At 47.1% G+C, this 17385-nt stretch overlaps 1 protein-coding gene across 4 annotated transcripts in view; it reads right to left on the bottom strand.

Annotated features, from left to right (window-relative positions):
* The window catches only part of LOC129831633 (collagen alpha-1(XXVI) chain-like), a 68559-nt gene that overhangs the window by 18931 nt on the left and 32243 nt on the right, over positions 1-17385 (bottom strand). For all 4 annotated transcript variants that reach the window (XM_055894977.1, XM_055894978.1, XM_055894975.1 and 1 more), the window contains exons 4-10: positions 13853-13914; positions 13592-13718; positions 12353-12442; positions 12035-12145; positions 5154-5231; positions 4197-4249; positions 2453-2515 (exon numbers count right to left, since the gene is read on the bottom strand). In XM_055894977.1, the coding sequence (XP_055750952.1) occupies positions 2453-2515; positions 4197-4249; positions 5154-5231; positions 12035-12145; positions 12353-12442; positions 13592-13718; positions 13853-13914 (584 nt within the window). The remainder of the gene's footprint in view (positions 1-2452; positions 2516-4196; positions 4250-5153; positions 5232-12034; positions 12146-12352; positions 12443-13591; positions 13719-13852; positions 13915-17385) is intronic.

Below are 17385 nucleotides of genomic sequence, written 5' to 3'. Positions count from 1 at the left end.
CGTAGGGTCACAGGAAGAATCAGCACCACTGAGGTTGGCCGTAATGACTGGTCTGTTCGATGTTCTCACCAACGGGTCTACCTGGTCATGTACGGGTTGACCCTGTGTTCTTTTTAATAACAGCAGATGTGAAGGGGATTAGGTTTAACATTATGGCTGAATGGGAACTTTACTGTTGAGATCAGTGAGGTCTTGACCAGGGCCACAGGCTGATTAATTATGGCTGAATGGGAACTTTACTGTTGTGATTTGTGAGGTCAGACCAGGGCTATATGCTGATTAAACGTTGGCCTACAATTTCCGCGACCCTGGGGAAATCTAGTTAATCAAAATCCGTCTGTTTAAACTAGAGATATCTGCCTGCCCCCCCCCCCCCTCCCCCGTGGGCTCCGTCTCAATCCACCACGTCCTCTGAATGGTGACGTCCTCAGAGCGGTGTTTGTCAGACCATGAGACAATCCCCCCCCCCCCCCCACAAAAAAATATCTGTCTTCTCACGAAAACATCTGCATCGTCCGGGCGGTTTGGCCTAAAAAAGTATTATGACCAATCTATTGAAAGATGAAAGTCTCACGGACACCATGTTGTTCTCTGATTTGCTAGGATGCCCACAAGACTCACACGAAAAGTCTTAAGGTCCCTGGTACCAGTTTTTTTAAAAATGAAAGGAAGTAGACAGTATACTAGTAGTAGTATAGTGTCTAAAATAAGGGGATAAATAAATGTCTTATATCTCTCAGATATAGGACAGACACTTCAGAACAAACTTAATTTAGATTTTGTTTTGGACTATATTTTGTTCCATGTAGATAATCTGTTATTCAATGTGTTTCTATTGGCTAATAGCAGTAACAACAAATTAAAATGTTTCTATTGGCTAATAGCAGTAACAACAAATTAAAATGTTTCATCCAATCATTTTTTGTTGTTGTTGACACCCCTTAAGGGGTTTTAAAAATTCTAAATAGATAAATGATCCTTGGGATGAACATCTTAAAACAATTCCCTATGTTATCCTAGAACCCCCCCCCCCCCTCCCCTTGTTGTGATCAGTGAGGTCTGCTGACACGCTGATTTAATTATGGCTGAATGGGAAGTTTACTTTTGTGATCAGTGAAGTCTGACACGCTGATTTAATTATGGCTGAATGGGAAGTTTACTTTTGTGATCAGTGAAGTCTGACACGCTGATTAATTATGGCTGAATGGGAAGTTTACTTTTGTGATCAGTGAAGTCTGACACGCTGATTAATTATGGCTGAATGGGAAGTTTACTTTTGTGATCAGTGAGGTCTGACACGCTGATGTAATGGCTGTCTCTCTCCTCATCCTCAGACGAGGAGAGGAGAGAAGGATCATCAGACCAAAATGCAGCATTCGGGAAATAAGCCATCTTTTTATTTAACACGACGATGGCAACACGAAACAAAACACTTTCAAATATACAAAACAAGAAAACGACGTTGACGAAACCTGAACATAAACTTACATAACTAAACGTAAACTCACGGACAGGAAACAGACGACATCAAAATAAACGAACAGCCAAACAGTCCCGTATGGTACATACATTCGACGACACAGGAGACAATCACCCACAAACAAACAGTGAGAACACCCTACCTAAATATGACTCTCAATTAGAGGAGAACGCAAAACACCTGCCTCTAATTAAGAGCCATACCAGGCAACCAAAACCAACATAGAAACAGATAACATAGACTGCCCACCCAAAACACATGCCCTGACCATAAACACATACAAAAACAACATAAAACAGGTCAGGACCGTTACAGCTGATTTAATTATGGCTGAATGGGAGGTTTACTTTTGTGATCAGTGAAGTCTGACACGCTGATTAATTATGGCTGAATGGGAAGTTTACTTTTGTGATCAGTGAAGTCTGACACGCTGATTAATTATGGCTGAATGGGAAGTTTACTTTTGTGATCAGTGAAGTCTGACACGCTGATTAATTATGGCTGAATGGGAAGTTTACTTTTGTGATCAGTGAAGTCTGACACGCTGATTAATTATGGCTGAAGGGGAAGTTTACTTTTGTGATCAGTGAAGTCTGACACGCTGATTTAATTATGGCTGAATGGGAAGTTTACTTTTGTGATCAGTGAAGTCTGACACGCTGATTAATTATGGCTGAATGGGAAGATAACTTTTGTGATCAGTGAAGTCTGACATATGCCCAGTATGGATGCGTCGCAAATGGTCCCTGGTCAAAATTAGTGTACTACATTCGGGAGGCAGACTTAGTATTTGAACACAAGGTCTTTAAAAGAAAAATCCTGTCTACCTCCTGATCAAAACAGATGTCTTGTTCACAATGGATCAAAGATAGTGTTGGAGTATACTCACTGAAACATTCATAACAAATGAATTCTAAAAGCAGTCCAGTGTTTTCTAATGAGAACATTTAGAAGGGTAACATTTTGCCTCACCCTCTCCCCTGCGGCTCCTTTAGACCCAGGATCCCCAGCCATGCCTTGGAGGCCTCCCTCTGCCTGAAACACAAAAACAAGAAGAGGTATCAGACACTTCCCCTCACACAGCCAGGCTCACACTGCCCTGACCTTGACCATAGTAACATCTCTGCTATGTAATGTTGACCTTGACCATAGTAACATCTCTGCTATGTAAGGTTGACCTTGACCATAGTAACAACTCTGCTATGTAATGTTGACCCTGACCTTGACCATAGTAACATCTCTGCTATGTAATGTTGACCTTGACCATAGTAACATCTCTGCTATGTAATGTTGACCTTGACCATAGTAACATCTCTGCTATGTAATGTTGACCTTGACCATAGTAACATCTCTGCTATGTAATGTTGACCTTGACCATAGTAACATCTCTGCTATGTAATGTTGACCTTGACCATAGTAACATCTCTGCTATGTAATGTTGACCTTGACCATAGTAACATCTCTGCTATGTAATGTTGACCCTGACCTTGACCATAGTAACATCTCTGCTATGTAATGTCACCCTGACCTTGACCATAGTAACATCTCTGCTATGTAATGTTGACCCTGACCATAGTAACATCTCTACTATGTAATGTCACCCTGACCCTGACCATAGTAACATCTCTGCTATGTAATGTCACCCTGACCTTGACCATAGTAACATCTCTCCTATGTAATGTTGACCCTGACCTTGACCATAGTAACATCTCTGCTATGTAATGTCACCCTGACCTTGACCATAGTAACATCTCTGCTATGTAATGTTGACCTTGACCATAGTAACATCTCTGCTATGTAATGTTGACCTTGACCATAGTAACATCTCTGCTATGTAATGTTGACCTTGACCATAGTAACATCTCTGCTATGTAATGTTGACCCTGACCGTCACCATAGTAAGATCTCTGCTATGTAATGTTGACCTTGACCATAGTAACATCTCTACTATGTAATGTTGACCTTGACCATAGTAACATCTCTGCTATGTAATGTTGACCTTGACCATAGTAACATCTCTGCTATGTAATGTTGACCTTGACCATAGTAATATCTCTGCTATGTAATGTTGACCTTGACCATAGTAACATCTCTGCTATGTAATGTTGACCTTGACCATAGTAACATCTCTGCTATGTAATGTTGACCTTGACCTTGACCATAGTAACATCTCTGCTATGTAATGTTGACCTTGACCTTGACCATAGTAACATCTCTGCTATGTAATGTCACCCTGACCTTGACCATAGTAACATCTCTGCTATGTAATGTTGACCTTGACCATAGTAACATCTCTGCTATGTAATGTTGACCTTGACCTTGACCATAGTAACATCTCTGCTATGTAATGTCACCCTGACCTTGACCATAGTAACATCTCTACTATGTAATGTCACCCTGACCTTGACCATAGTAACATCTCTACTATGTAATGTCACCTTGACCTTGACCATAGTAATATCTCTGCTATGTAATGTTGACCTTGACCATAGTAACATCTCTGCTATGTAATGTTGACCTTGACCATAGTAACATCTCTGCTATGTAATGTTGACCTTGACCATAGTAACATCTCTGCTATGTAATGTTGACCTTGACCATAGTAACATCTCTGCTATGTAATGTTGACCTTGACCATAGTAACATCTCTGCTATGTAATGTTGACCTTGACCATAGTAACATCTCTGACATTATACTAGACTATTTGGTACTCACGTCTCGCCCTGGGAGACCTGGGACTCCTGCTGGGCCGATTGGTCCAGGGGGACCTGTGATGTCACAGAAACAGTTCCAGAACATATTCATGTTGATGGTACTTGTAGTTCTTAGAGAGAAAAACACTGATAAAAACACACCTGCAGGGACACACACCTGCAGGGACACACACCTGCAGGGACACACACCTGCAGGGACACACCTGCAGGGACACACACCTGCAGGGACACACACCTGCAGGGACACACACCTGCAGGGACACACACCTGCAGGGACACACACCTGCAGGGACACACACCTGCAGGGACACACACTTGCAGGGACACACACCTGCAGGGACACACACCTGCAGGGACACACACCTGCAGGGACACACACCTGCAGGGACACACACCTGCAGGGACACACACCTGCAGGGGGACACACCTGCAGGGACACACACTTGCAGGGACACACACTTGCAGGGACACACACCTGCAGGGACACACACCTGCAGGGACACACACCTGCAGGGACACACACCTGCAGGGACACACACCTGCAGGGACACACACCTGCAGGGACACACACCTGCAGGGACAAACTTCTGCAGGGACACACACCTGCAGGGACACACACCTGCAGGGACACACACCTGCAGGGACAAACTTCTGCAGGGACACACACCTGCAGGGACACACACCTGCAGGGACACACACTTGCAGGGACAAACACCTGCAGGGACACACACCTGCAGGGACACACACCTGCAGGGACACACACCTGCAGGGACACACACCTGCAGGGACACACACTTGCAGGGACACACACTTGCAGGGACAAACTTCTGCAGGGACAAACTTCTGCAGGGACACACACCTGCAGGGACACACACTTGCAGGGACACACACTTGCAGGGACACACACTTGAGGGAGAAACACTTGCAGGAACACAGATACACAGAAATGAAGTTGTACCTGGGGGTCCAAGGGGACCAGGTGGACCGGGAGGGCCAGCTACGAAGTCAGGAAGAGTTGAAGTAAGAGGGGTCTCCTCTGATTAAAACACAAAGAAGAAATACAGTGGCGGTCGGTGATGTTTAGTTTCTATTACAGCATATTGGGATGACTGTCATTCATATTCCATTCACCCAGCTCAATGTAACAGCGGTAGGTTTAGGCTACTACATGATACTCTAATTTGAAATCAATGTACCCAGAGGAGGACGGAAGCTAGCTGTCCTCCAGCTACACCATGGTGCTACCCTACAGAGTGCTGTTGAGTCTACTGTAGAGTTTAATTGCAAAACAGTGAGTTTTAATCAATTATTTTGGTGACGTGAATATATTTAGTATAGTTTTATCTAAAAAGGAATAACTTTTTAAATGTTTACACTTTTTATTTCTATGAAATGCACTGAGAAAGATGGTCCTCCTCTTCCTCCTCTGAGAAGCCGCCACTGTTGTACCACTGCTGTAAAATCCTCAATGGCGTTTCATTAAAGTTTGTAGGACCTCTGACCCAACACTTCCCCCTTGTAGTGTGTGTGTGTCTGTCTGTGTGTTTATATGTGTGTGTGTGTGTATTTGTGTGTGTGTGTGGGGGGGGGGCAAACAAACAACACATACTAGACAGGACAACACATACTAGACAGGACAACACATACTAGACAGGACAACATATACACACAGGACAACACATACTAGACAGGACAACATATACACACAGGACAACACATACTAGACAGGACACCATATACTAGCCCTGTCTAGTATGTGTTGTCCTGTGTGTATGTGTTGTCCTGTCTAGTATGTGGTGTCCTGTCTAGTATGTGGTGTCCTGTCTAGTATGTGTTGTCCTGTCTAGTATGTGTTGTCCTGTCTAGTATGTGTTGTCCTGTCTAGTATGTGTTGTCCTGTCTAGTATGTGTTGTCCTGTGTGTATGTGTTGTCCTGTCTAGTATGTGTTGTCCTGTCTAGTATGTGTTGTCCTGTCTAGTATGTGTTGTCCTGTCTAGTATGTGTTGTCCTGTCTAGTATGTGTTGTCCTGTCTAGTATGTGTTGTCCTGTCTAGTATGTGTTGTCCTGTGTGTATGTGTTGTCCTGTCTAGTATGTGTTGTCCTGTGTGTATGTGTTGTCCTGTGTGTATGTGTTGTCCTGTCTAGTATGTGTTGTCCTGTCTAGTATGTGTTGTCCTGTCTAGTATGTGTTGTCCTGTGTGTATATGTTGTCCTGTGTGTATGTGTTGTCCTGTGTGTATGTGTTGTCCTGTGTGTATGTGTTGTCCTGTCTAGTATGTGTTGTCCTGTCTAGTATGTGTTGTCCTGTCTAGTATGTGTTGTCCTGTGTGTATGTGTTGTCCTGTGTGTATGTGTCGTCCTGTGTGTATGTGTTGTCCTGTGTGTATGTGTTGTCCTGTGTGTATGTGTTGTCCTGTGTGTATGTGTTGTCCTGTGTGTATGTGTTGTCCTGTCTAGTATGTGTTGTCCTGTCTAGTATGTGTTGTCCTGTCTAGTATGTGTTGTCCTGTGTGTATGTGTTGTCCTGTGTGTATGTGTTGTCCTGTCTAGTATGTGTTGTCCTGTCTAGTATGTGTTGTCCTGTCTAGTATGTGTTGTCCTGTGTGTATGTGTTGTCCTGTCTAGTATGTGTTGTCCTGTGTGTATGTGTTGTCCTGTGTGTATGTGTTGTCCTGTGTGTATGTGTTGTCCTGTGTGTATGTGTTGTCCTGTGTGTATGTGTTGTCCTGTCTAGTATGTGTTGTCCTGTGTGTATGTGTTGTCCTGTGTGTATGTGTTGTCCTGTGTGTATGTGTTGTCCTGTGTGTATGTGTTGTCCTGTCTAGTATGTGTTGTCCTGTGTGTATGTGTTGTCCTGTCTAGTATGTGTTGTCCTGTGTGTATGTGTTGTCCTGTCTAGTATGTGTTGTCCTGTCTAGTATGTGTTGTCCTGTGTGTATGTGTTGTCCTGTGTGTATGTGTTGTCCTGTGTGTATGTGTTGTCCTGTGTGTATGTGTTGTCCTGTGTGTATGTGTTGTCCTGTGTGTATGTGTTGTCTAGTATGTGTTGTCCTGTGTGTATGTGTTGTCCTGTGTGTATGTGTTGTCCTGTGTGTATGCAGGTGTGTAATTATGTTTCTGTGTTAGTCTAAACCCGAACCTCTTCCTCCTAACCGTGAGCGTTAACCCGAACATCCCCAGCCAGCACATTTAACTAAAACTCAGCTAAAGTGCACTGGTGGAAGCATCCGTCCGTCTGTAACTAATTCCATCTGCTGCTGCAGTTTCCCTCGAGCCACATCAGGAGGGCCTATGTGTGGCAGAGCCTCGCCTCCATCCCCTCTCTATACGAGCCTGGGATTTGGCTCCTGGCTTGTTCTGAGTTTCCAAAAGCAGACTGCTGTGCTGACAGTTTACAAATGAGCTGTGATTTACAGCCAGCTGGCTCCAGCAGTTAACACAGCCAACAACCGCTCCTTTTCTTTCCTCTCCTCTCCTCTCCTCTCCTCTCCTCTCCTCTCCTCTCCTGCCTTCCCTCCCCCTCTCCTCTCCTCTCCTCTCCTCTCCTCTCCTCTCCTCTCCTGCCTTCCCTCCCCCTCTCCTCTCCTCTCCTCTCCACAGACCCAGATCTAGACCAAGACCCACACTAAACTTAAACCCTAATCTTAAACATAATCTAAACCCTAATCTTAACCCTAATCTTAACCCTAATCTTAACCCTAATCTTAACCCTAATCTTAACCCTAATCTTAACCACACTGCTAACCTTATGCCTATCCCTAACCTTAACCTTTTGATTTTGCAGCTTGGCCAAATACTGGTAACCCCAGTCAGCCTGTACTGCCCCCAGGTGTTGAATTATGGCACATTAATGTGTGTTTGCCTTGTCTGACCCCTTCTAGTCACCATCACAAGGTCATCCATGGAAAATAGTTACTGTATGTATTTGGATACCAGTCCTGGTATGAATTAATCACGTAATATTTCAGTTTAAAGTCTAGAATAGGTATTTTTTGTGAAATAGAGATCGACATGAATATAAATTAGCTGTAAGCAGCTGCAGTGGCTAGTGGAGATAGAGACCCATGGTAGCTGTTAGCAGCTGCAGTGGCCATAGAGACACATGGTAGCTGTTAGCAGCTGCAGTGGCCATAGAGACACATGGTAGCTGTTAGCAGCTGCAGTGGCCATAGAGACACATGGTAGCAGCTGCAGTGGCCATAGAGACACATGGTAGCTGTTAGCAGCTGTGTGGCCATAGAGACACATGGTAGCTGTTAGCAGCTGCAGTGGCCATAGAGACACATGGTAGCTGTTAGCAGCTGCGTGGCCATAGAGACACATGGTAGCTATTAGCAGCTGCAGTGGCCATAGAGACACATGGTAGCTATTAGCAGCTGCGTGGCCATAGAGACACATGGTAGCTGTTAGCAGCTGCGTGGCCATAGAGACCCTGGTAGCTGTTAGCAGCTGCGTGGCCATAGAGACACATGGTAGCTGTTAGCAGCTGCGTGGCCATAGAGACACATGGTAGCTGTTAGCAGCTGCAGTGGCCATAGAGACACATGGTAGCTGTTAGCAGCTGCGTGGCCATAGACACATGGTAGCTGTTAGCAGCTGCAGTGGCTATAGAGACACATGGTAGCAGCTGCAGTGGCCATAGAGACACATGGTAGCTGTTAGCAGCTGCAGTGGCCATAGAGACACATGGTAGCTATTAGCAGCTGCGTGGCCATAGAGACACATGGTAGCTGTTAGCAGCTGCGTGGCCATAGAGACACATGGTAGCTATTAGCAGCTGCGTGGCCATAGAGACACATGGTAGCTGTTAGCAGCTGCGTGGCCATAGAGACACATGGTAGCTGTTAGCAGCTGCAGTGGCCATATAGACACATGGTAGCTATTAGCAGCTGCGTGGCCATAGAGACACATGGTAGCTGTTAGCAGCTGCGTGGCCTTAGAGACACATGGTAGCTATTAGCAGCTGCGTGGCCATAGAGACACATGGTAGCTGTTAGCAGCTGCGTGGCCATAGAGACACATGGTAGCTGTTAGCAGCTGCAGTGGCCATAGAGACACATGGTAGCTGTTAGCAGCTGCGTGGCCATAGAGACACATGGTAGCTGTTAGCAGCTGCAGTGGCTATAGAGACACATGGTAGCAGCTGCAGTGGCCATAGAGACACATGGTAGCTGTTAGCAGCTGCAGTGGCCATAGAGACACATGGTAGCTATTAGCAGCTGCGTGGCCATAGAGACACATGGTAGCTGTTAGCAGCTGCGTGGCCATAGAGACACATGGTAGCTATTAGCAGCTGCGTGGCCATAGAGACACATGGTAGCTGTTAGCAGCTGCGTGGCCATAGAGACACATGGTAGCTGTTAGCAGCTGCAGTGGCCATATAGACACATGGTAGCTATTAGCAGCTGCGTGGCCATAGACACATGGTAGCTGTTAGCAGCTGCGTGGCCATAGAGACACATGGTAGCTATTAGCAGCTGCGTGGCCATAGAGACACATGGTAGCTGTTAGCAGCTGCGTGGCCATAGAGACACATGGTAGCTGTTAGCAGCTGCAGTGGCCATAGAGACACATGGTAGCTGTTAGCAGCTGCGTGGCCATAGACACATGGTAGCTATTAGCAGCTGCGTGGCCATAGAGACCCATGGTAGCTGTTAGCAGCTGCATGGCTATAGAGACACATGGTAGCTGTTAGCAGCTGCGTGGCCATAGAGCCCCATGGTAGCTGTTAGCAGCTGCGTGGCCATAGAGACCCTGGTAGCTGTTAGCAGCTGCAGTGGCCATAGAGACACATGGTAGCTGTTAGCAGCTGCAGTGGCTATAGAGACACATGGTAGCTGTTAGCAGCTGCAGTGGCCATAGAGACACATGGTAGCTGTTAGCAGCTGCAGTGGCCATAGAGACACATGGTAGCTATTAGCAGCTGCGTGGCCATAGAGACACATGGTAGCTGTTAGCAGCTGCATGGCTATAGAGACACATGGTAGCTGTTAGCAGCTGCAGTGGCCATAAAGACACATGGTAGCTATTAGCAGCTGCAGTGGCCATAGAGACACATGGTAGCTATTAGCAGCTGCAGTGGCCATAGAGACACATGGTAGCTATTAGCAGCTGCAGTGGCCATAGAGACACATGGTAGCTATTAGCAGCTGCAGTGGCCATAGAGACACATGGTAGCTGTTAGCAGCTGCAGTGGCCATAGAGACACATGGTAGCTATTAGCAGCTGCGTGGCCATAGAGACACATGGTAGCTGTTAGCAGCTGCATGGCTATAGAGACACATGGTAGCTGTTAGCAGCTGCAGTGGCCATAGAGACACATGGTAGCTGTTAGCAGCTGCAGTGGCCATAGAGACACATGGTAGCTGTTAGCAGCTGCGTTGCCATAGAGACCCTGGTAGCTGTTAGCAGCTGCGTGGCCATAGAGCCCCATGGTAGCTGTTAGCAGCTGCAGTGGCCATAGAGACCCATGGTAGCTGTTAGCAGCTGCAGTGGCCATAGAGACACATGGTAGCTGTTAGCAGCTGCATGGCTATAGAGACACATGGTAGCTATTAGCAGCTGCGTGGCCATAGAGACACATGGTAGCTGTTAGCAGCTGCATGGCTATAGAGACACATGGTAGCTATTAGCAGCTGCAGTGGCCATAGAGACACATGGTAGCTATTAGCAGCTGCGTGGCCATAGAGACACATGGTAGCTGTTAGCAGCTGCGTGGCCATAGAGACACATGGTAGCTATTAGCAGCTGCGTGGCCATAGAGACACATGGTAGCTGTTAGCAGCTGCGTGGCCATAGAGACACATGGTAGCTATTAGCAGCTGCAGTGGCCATAGAGACACATGGTAGCTGTTAGCAGCTGCGTGGCCATAGAGACACATGGTAGCTGTTAGCAGCTGCGTGGCCATAGAGACACATGGTAGCTGTTAGCAGCTGCAGTGGCCATAGAGACACATGGTAGCTGTTAGCAGCTGCGTGGCCATAGAGACACATGGTAGCTATTAGCAGCTGCGTGGCCATAGAGACACATGGTAGCTGTTAGCAGCTGCGTGGCCATAGAGACACATGGTAGCTGTTAGCAGCTGCAGTGGCCATAGAGACACATGGTAGCTGTTAGCAGCTGCGTTGCCATAGAGACCCTGGTAGCTGTTAGCAGCTGCGTGGCCATAGAGCCCCATGGTAGCTGTTAGCAGCTGCAGTGGCCATAGAGCCCCATGGTAGCTGTTAGCAGCTGCAGTGGCCATAGAGACCCATGGTAGCTGTTAGCAGCTGCAGTGGCTATAGAGACACATGGTAGCTGTTAGCAGCTGCAGTTTGAATGTGAACACAAGGAAACAATCAATTCTGTACTTGAGACATTTTGACCCTGGTAAATAGCAACCTGATGCATTTTAACTACTAATATAATGTCTTTGTTACAGGGCTGAAGCAAACAATGCTATCTTTACATTTAAGTCATTTAGCAGACGCTCTTATCCAGAGCGACTTACAAATTGGAAAGTTCATACATATTCATCCTGGTCCCCCCGTGGGAATTGAACCCACAACCCTGGCGTTGCAAACGCCATGCTCTACCAACTGAGCCACACGGGACCACATTTTGAGGAGGACAGATACTCTCAGTGGTTCTAATTAATTGCTTCTCCTTCATGGATATGAACATATATTCAGTAACAGCGCATGTATTCCCAGCTGTGCCCTGTCTTGTTCTACATTCATTGTTCCTTGGCCAGTGTTCCCCTCGTAGTTGACAGGAAGAGTTCATAGGAAACAAATACCATCTACTGAGGCTGAGATGGTAATGATGGTGGTTGGGGGGGGGAGGGGGTCCACTCACCCTGCTCGTCGAACCCGAACATGTCACCCCTCGGCTGGGTAGAGGAGGGACGTGGCCTTGGAGGGCCTGGAGGTCCAGGGAGGCCTGGAAGACCGATCTCTCCCATTGGCCCTGGGAATCAGAGGGGACATATCATCTCACAACAATAGGTTTTCAGATATTGAAGATAATGACCTGAACGTTGTCTGACGTCAGGTGGCGTCACTCCTACGCAACGCTCGCAGGCGGAATCTTCTGACGCAAGACAACGCTGAACAATGTTGAAAAACCAGAACGTATGTCATGCATTCCCATCAGAGGAATATCAGGATGGATCACCTGTCGGTCCGGTCTGTCCTGGAACCCCTGCCTCGCCAGCTGGACCTGGAATTCCTGGTGATCCGATTGGTCCTGGTGGTCCTCTTCCTCCTATGGACCAGAACCAGAACAATGTGTTTACCATGTTGAGAGGTAACCTCCCCAGAGGTGCAGGTAGGATGGAGGGCCTATGGGGGTGGGGTTACCTGGCTGCAGGTAGGATGGAGGGCCTATGGGGGTGGGGTTAGTGGTGTTACCTGGCTGCAGGTAGGATGGAGGGCCTATGGGGGTGGGGTTAGGGGTGTTACCTGGCTGCAGGTAGGATGGAGGGCCTATGGGGGTGGGGTTAGGGGTGTTACCTGGCTGCAGGTAGGATGGAGGGCCTATGGGGGTGGGGTTAGGGGTGTTACCTGGCTGCAGGTAGGATGGAGGGCCTATGGGGTGGGGTTAGTGGTGTTACCTGGCTGCAGGTAGGATGGAGGGCCTATGGGGGTGGGGTTAGTGGTGTTACCTGGCTGCAGGTAGGATGGAGGGCCTATGGGGGTGGGGTTAGGGGTGTTACCTGGCTGCAGGTAGGATGGAGGGCCTATGGGGTGGGGTTAGAGGTGTTACCTGGCTGCAGGTAGGATGGAGGGCCTGTGGGGTTAGGGGTGTTACCTGGCTGCAGGTAGGATGGAGGGCCTATGGGGGTGGGGTTAGTGGTGTTACCTGGCTGCAGGTAGGATGGAGGGCCTATGGGGGTGGGGTTAGTGGTGTTACCTGGCTGCAGGTAGGATGGAGGGCCTATGGGGGTGGGGTTAGGGGTGTTACCTGGCTGCAGGTAGGATGGAGGGCCTATGGGGGTGGTGTTACCTGGCTGCAGGTAGGATGGAGGGCCTATGGGGGTGGGGTTAGGGGTGTTACCTGGCTGCAGGTAGGATGGAGGGCCTATGGGGGTGGGGTTGGGGGTGTTACCTGGCTGCAGGTAGGATGGAGGGCCTATGGGGGTGGGGTTAGTGGTGTTACCTGGCTGCAGGTAGGATGGAGGGCCTATGGGGGTGGGGTTAGTGGTGTTACCTGGCTGCAGGTAGGATGGAGGGCCTATGGGGGTGGGGTTAGTGGTGTTACCTGGCTGCAGGTAGGATGGAGGGCCTATGGGGGTGGGGTTAGTGGTGTTACCTGGCTGCAGGTAGGATGGAGGGCCTATGGGGGTGGGGTTAGTGGTGTTACCTGGCTGCAGGTAGGATGGAGGGCCTATGGGGGTGGGGTTAGTGGTGTTACCTGGCTGCAGGTAGGATGGAGGGCCTATGGGGGTGGGGTTAGTGGTGTACACCTCGTTATCACTGGAGCCCTCTGTTGAGTTGTTGAAGGACGGTGACGGTGAACCTGCCCCGTCTAGCATCTTAATCTGGAATAACAAAGAGCCAGGGTCAGATTAAATATACTGATGTGACACGTAATCTTCTGTCCATCATCATCATCATCATCTTCATCTTTCTTCCATGTTCTCTGTTCTCCTTTTCTCTTGTCCTTCATTCGTACCTTGGACTCGATGTAGTTCAGTCTGCTGTTCATGTCAGTGAAGCCGGTGCAGTTCATGCACTCTGCAACGAGAGAGAGAGAGGAGATGACAGACACACACACACACACCCTCTCCTGGCAGTGGGTTAATAGCACCACTACTGGGAAGCCAAAAGACATACAAAAGAACAATAGCCGTAAAACAATATCCAGGAATTTATTAGCTATTCTTAAATATTTTCTTCATTAAATCACACTCAGACAGACTAAACATCATCTTTCCCCTCTTTCTCTCCAACACACACACACACACACACACACACACACACACACACACACACACACACACACACACTAGGACAGACTTTCTACAGCAACATTCTGAGGGGTATGAATGACTCCAATAGGTTTTATTGGCATCTAATTGTTTTGAGAGAAAACCCAAATCAAGATCATATCAACTAATCTACTGGTTCCCACAATGGGGTAATCGAGACACCACTTGTATAATAATCTGGTCAATGGGGTAATCGAGACACCACTTGTATAATAATCTGGTCAATGGGGTAATCGAGACACCACTTGTATAATAATCTGGTCAATGGGGTAATCGAGACACCACTTGTATAATAATCTGGTCAATGGGGTAATCGAGACACCACTTGTATAATAATCTGGTCAATGGGGTAATCGAGACACCACTTGTATAATAATCTGGTCAATGGGGTAATCGAGACACCACTTGTATAATAATCTGGTCAATGGGGTAATCGAGACACCACTTGTATAATAATCTGGTCAATGGGGTAATCGAGACACCACTTGTATAATAATCTGGTCAATGGGGTAATCGAGACACCACTTGTATAATAATCTGGTCAATGGGGTAATCGAGACACCACTTGTATAATAATCTGGTCAATGGGGTAATCGAGACACCACTTGTATAATAATCTGGTCAATGGGGTAATCGAGACACCACTTGTATAATAATCTGGTCAATGGGGTAATCGAGACACCACTTGTATAATAATCTGGTCAATGGGGTAATCGAGACACCACTTGTATAATAATCTGGTCAATGGGGTAATCGAGACACCACTTGTATAATAATTTGGTCAATGGGGTAATCGAGACACCACTTGTATAATAATCTGGTCAATGGGGTAATCGAGAAACCACTTGTATAATAATCTGGTCAATGGGGTAATCGAGACACCACTTGTATAATAATCTGGTCAATGGGGTAATCGAGACACCACTTGTATAATAATTTGGTCAATGGGGTAATCGAGACACCACTTGTATAATAATCTGGTCAATGGGGTAATCGAGACACCACTTGTATAATAATCTGGTCAATGGGGTAATCGAGACACCACTTGTATAATAATTTGGTCAATGGGGTAATCGAGACACCACTTGTATAATAATCTGGTCAATGGGGTAATCGAGACACCACTTGTATAATAATTTGGTCAATGGGGTAATCGAGACACCACTTGTATAATAATCTGGTCAATGGGGTAATCGAGACACCACTTGTATAATAATCTGGTCTCCTCTGAGTAAACTACATGACATGCACAGAGGAATGTAGCCTGTAAATAGAATGTTCTGTCGTAGAATGTCAAGAACAGAAGTGTTCCGGAATGTTCCCCATTCCACAGACACATCTGGCCACACAAACCTAATGATGTAGAATGCCATTGCCATGGACAACTAGCAGTCATAAATAACTAGTCATTACAACAACAAAACAAGTTCTGGCTTCCCCATATCACGGTTTAACCACTGTACACAGGGTTCCACTGGCAGCCATTGAGGTTTCTGGTCTGAAATATGACAGGCAAGGTTTAGGTGTGTGTGTGTGTGTGTGTGTGTGTGTGTGTGTGTGTGTGTGTTTGAGGGGGGGGGGGGGGGGGGGGGGGGGGTCCAAAGTGTTGGTTTACCATTGGTATAAGCATCCACAAACAGAAGCACCAATCAAGGGCTCAACCAAACACATTCCTCCGTAATGAATCTGCCCACGCACTCAGTACTGTTTATCTAGCCACTTCAGCGAGACCAAAATGAACCCAATTAGCTCCTTGTGATAAGAGTAAATGCACTGAGTATCAGTAGGGTGTATGGGGGGGATGTATCAGTACTGCAGGGTGTATGGGGGTGATGTATGTACACTAGGGTGTATGGGGGTGATGTATGTACAGTAGGGTGTATGGGGGTAATGTATGTACAGTAGGGTGTATGGGGGTGATGTATCAGTACTGTAGGGTGTATGGGGGTAATGTATCAGTACAGTAGGGTGTATGGGGGTGATGTATCAGTACAGTAGGGTGTATGGGGGTAATGTATCAGTACTGTAGGGTGTATGGGGGTGATGTATCAGTACAGTAGGGTGTATGGGGGGGATGTATCAGTACAGTAGGGTATATGGGGGTGATGTATCAGTACAGTAGGGTGTATGGGGGTAATGTATCAGTACAGTAGGGTGTATGGGGGTAATGTATCAGTACAGTAGGGTGTATGGGGGTAATGTATCAGTACAGTAGGGTGTATGGGGGTGATGTATCAGTACTGTAGGGTGTATGGGGGTGATGTATCAGTACAGTAGGGTGTATGGGGTGATGTATCAGTACTGTAGGGTGTATGGGGGTGATGTATCAGTACTGTAGGGTGTATGGGGGTAATGTATCAGTACAGTAGGGTGTATGGGGGTAATGTATCAGTACAGTAGGGTGTATGGGGGTGATGTATGTACAGTAGGGTGTATGGGGGTGATGTATGTACAGTAGGGTGTATGGGGGTGATGTATCAGTACAGTAGGGTGTATGGGGGTGATGTATGTACAGTAGGGTGTATGGGGGTGATGTATGTACAGTAGGGTGTATGGGGGTGATGTATCAGTACAGTAGGGTGTATGGGGGTGATGCATCAGTACAGTAGAGTGTATGGGGGTGATGTATCAGTACTGTAGGGTGTATGGGGGTGATGTGTGTACAGATCGATATGGAGTGTTCAGGGTACAGTGCAGGGGGGGGGGGGGGGGTTGGTTAGGGCACTGAACTGATATGACCCTCTCTCCCTCTCTGTTCTCACTCAGGGTTATTTCAGCTCTTACCCAGGATGGGTGCACCCTTAACCCCCCTCCCCCCCCTAATGAGGGGTTTGGGATCTGGAGTCATTACTGTGTCATAAACACGCCCCACAGAGACGAGTCTTCGTGTCATGAACGTGAGCCAGAGGTAATCTACACCAACGTGTGGAGGGAATGTAATCATCACAGCAGAGAAAGGCAAGGTTCTGTTGTGTGAAAGCTAACGCAGCGCTTATAGTGGAACCACAACCTACAGAGGAAGTATGTTGGGATCTATAAAGACACCATGGCAACATAAAGACACCATGGCAACATAAAGACACCATGGAAACATAAAGACACCATGGCAACAAAGACACCATGGCAACAAAGACACCATGGCAACAAAGACACCATGGCAAAATAAAGACATCATGGCAACATAATGATACCATGGCAACACAATGACACCATGGCA

The sequence above is a fragment of the Salvelinus fontinalis genome, chromosome 33 (genome assembly GCF_029448725.1).
Source record: "Salvelinus fontinalis isolate EN_2023a chromosome 33, ASM2944872v1, whole genome shotgun sequence".
NCBI classification, from domain to species: Eukaryota; Metazoa; Chordata; class Actinopteri; order Salmoniformes; family Salmonidae; genus Salvelinus; species Salvelinus fontinalis.
The sequence above is the reverse complement of the archived record's forward strand: the minus strand, read 5'-3'. Positions and strand labels throughout refer to the sequence as shown.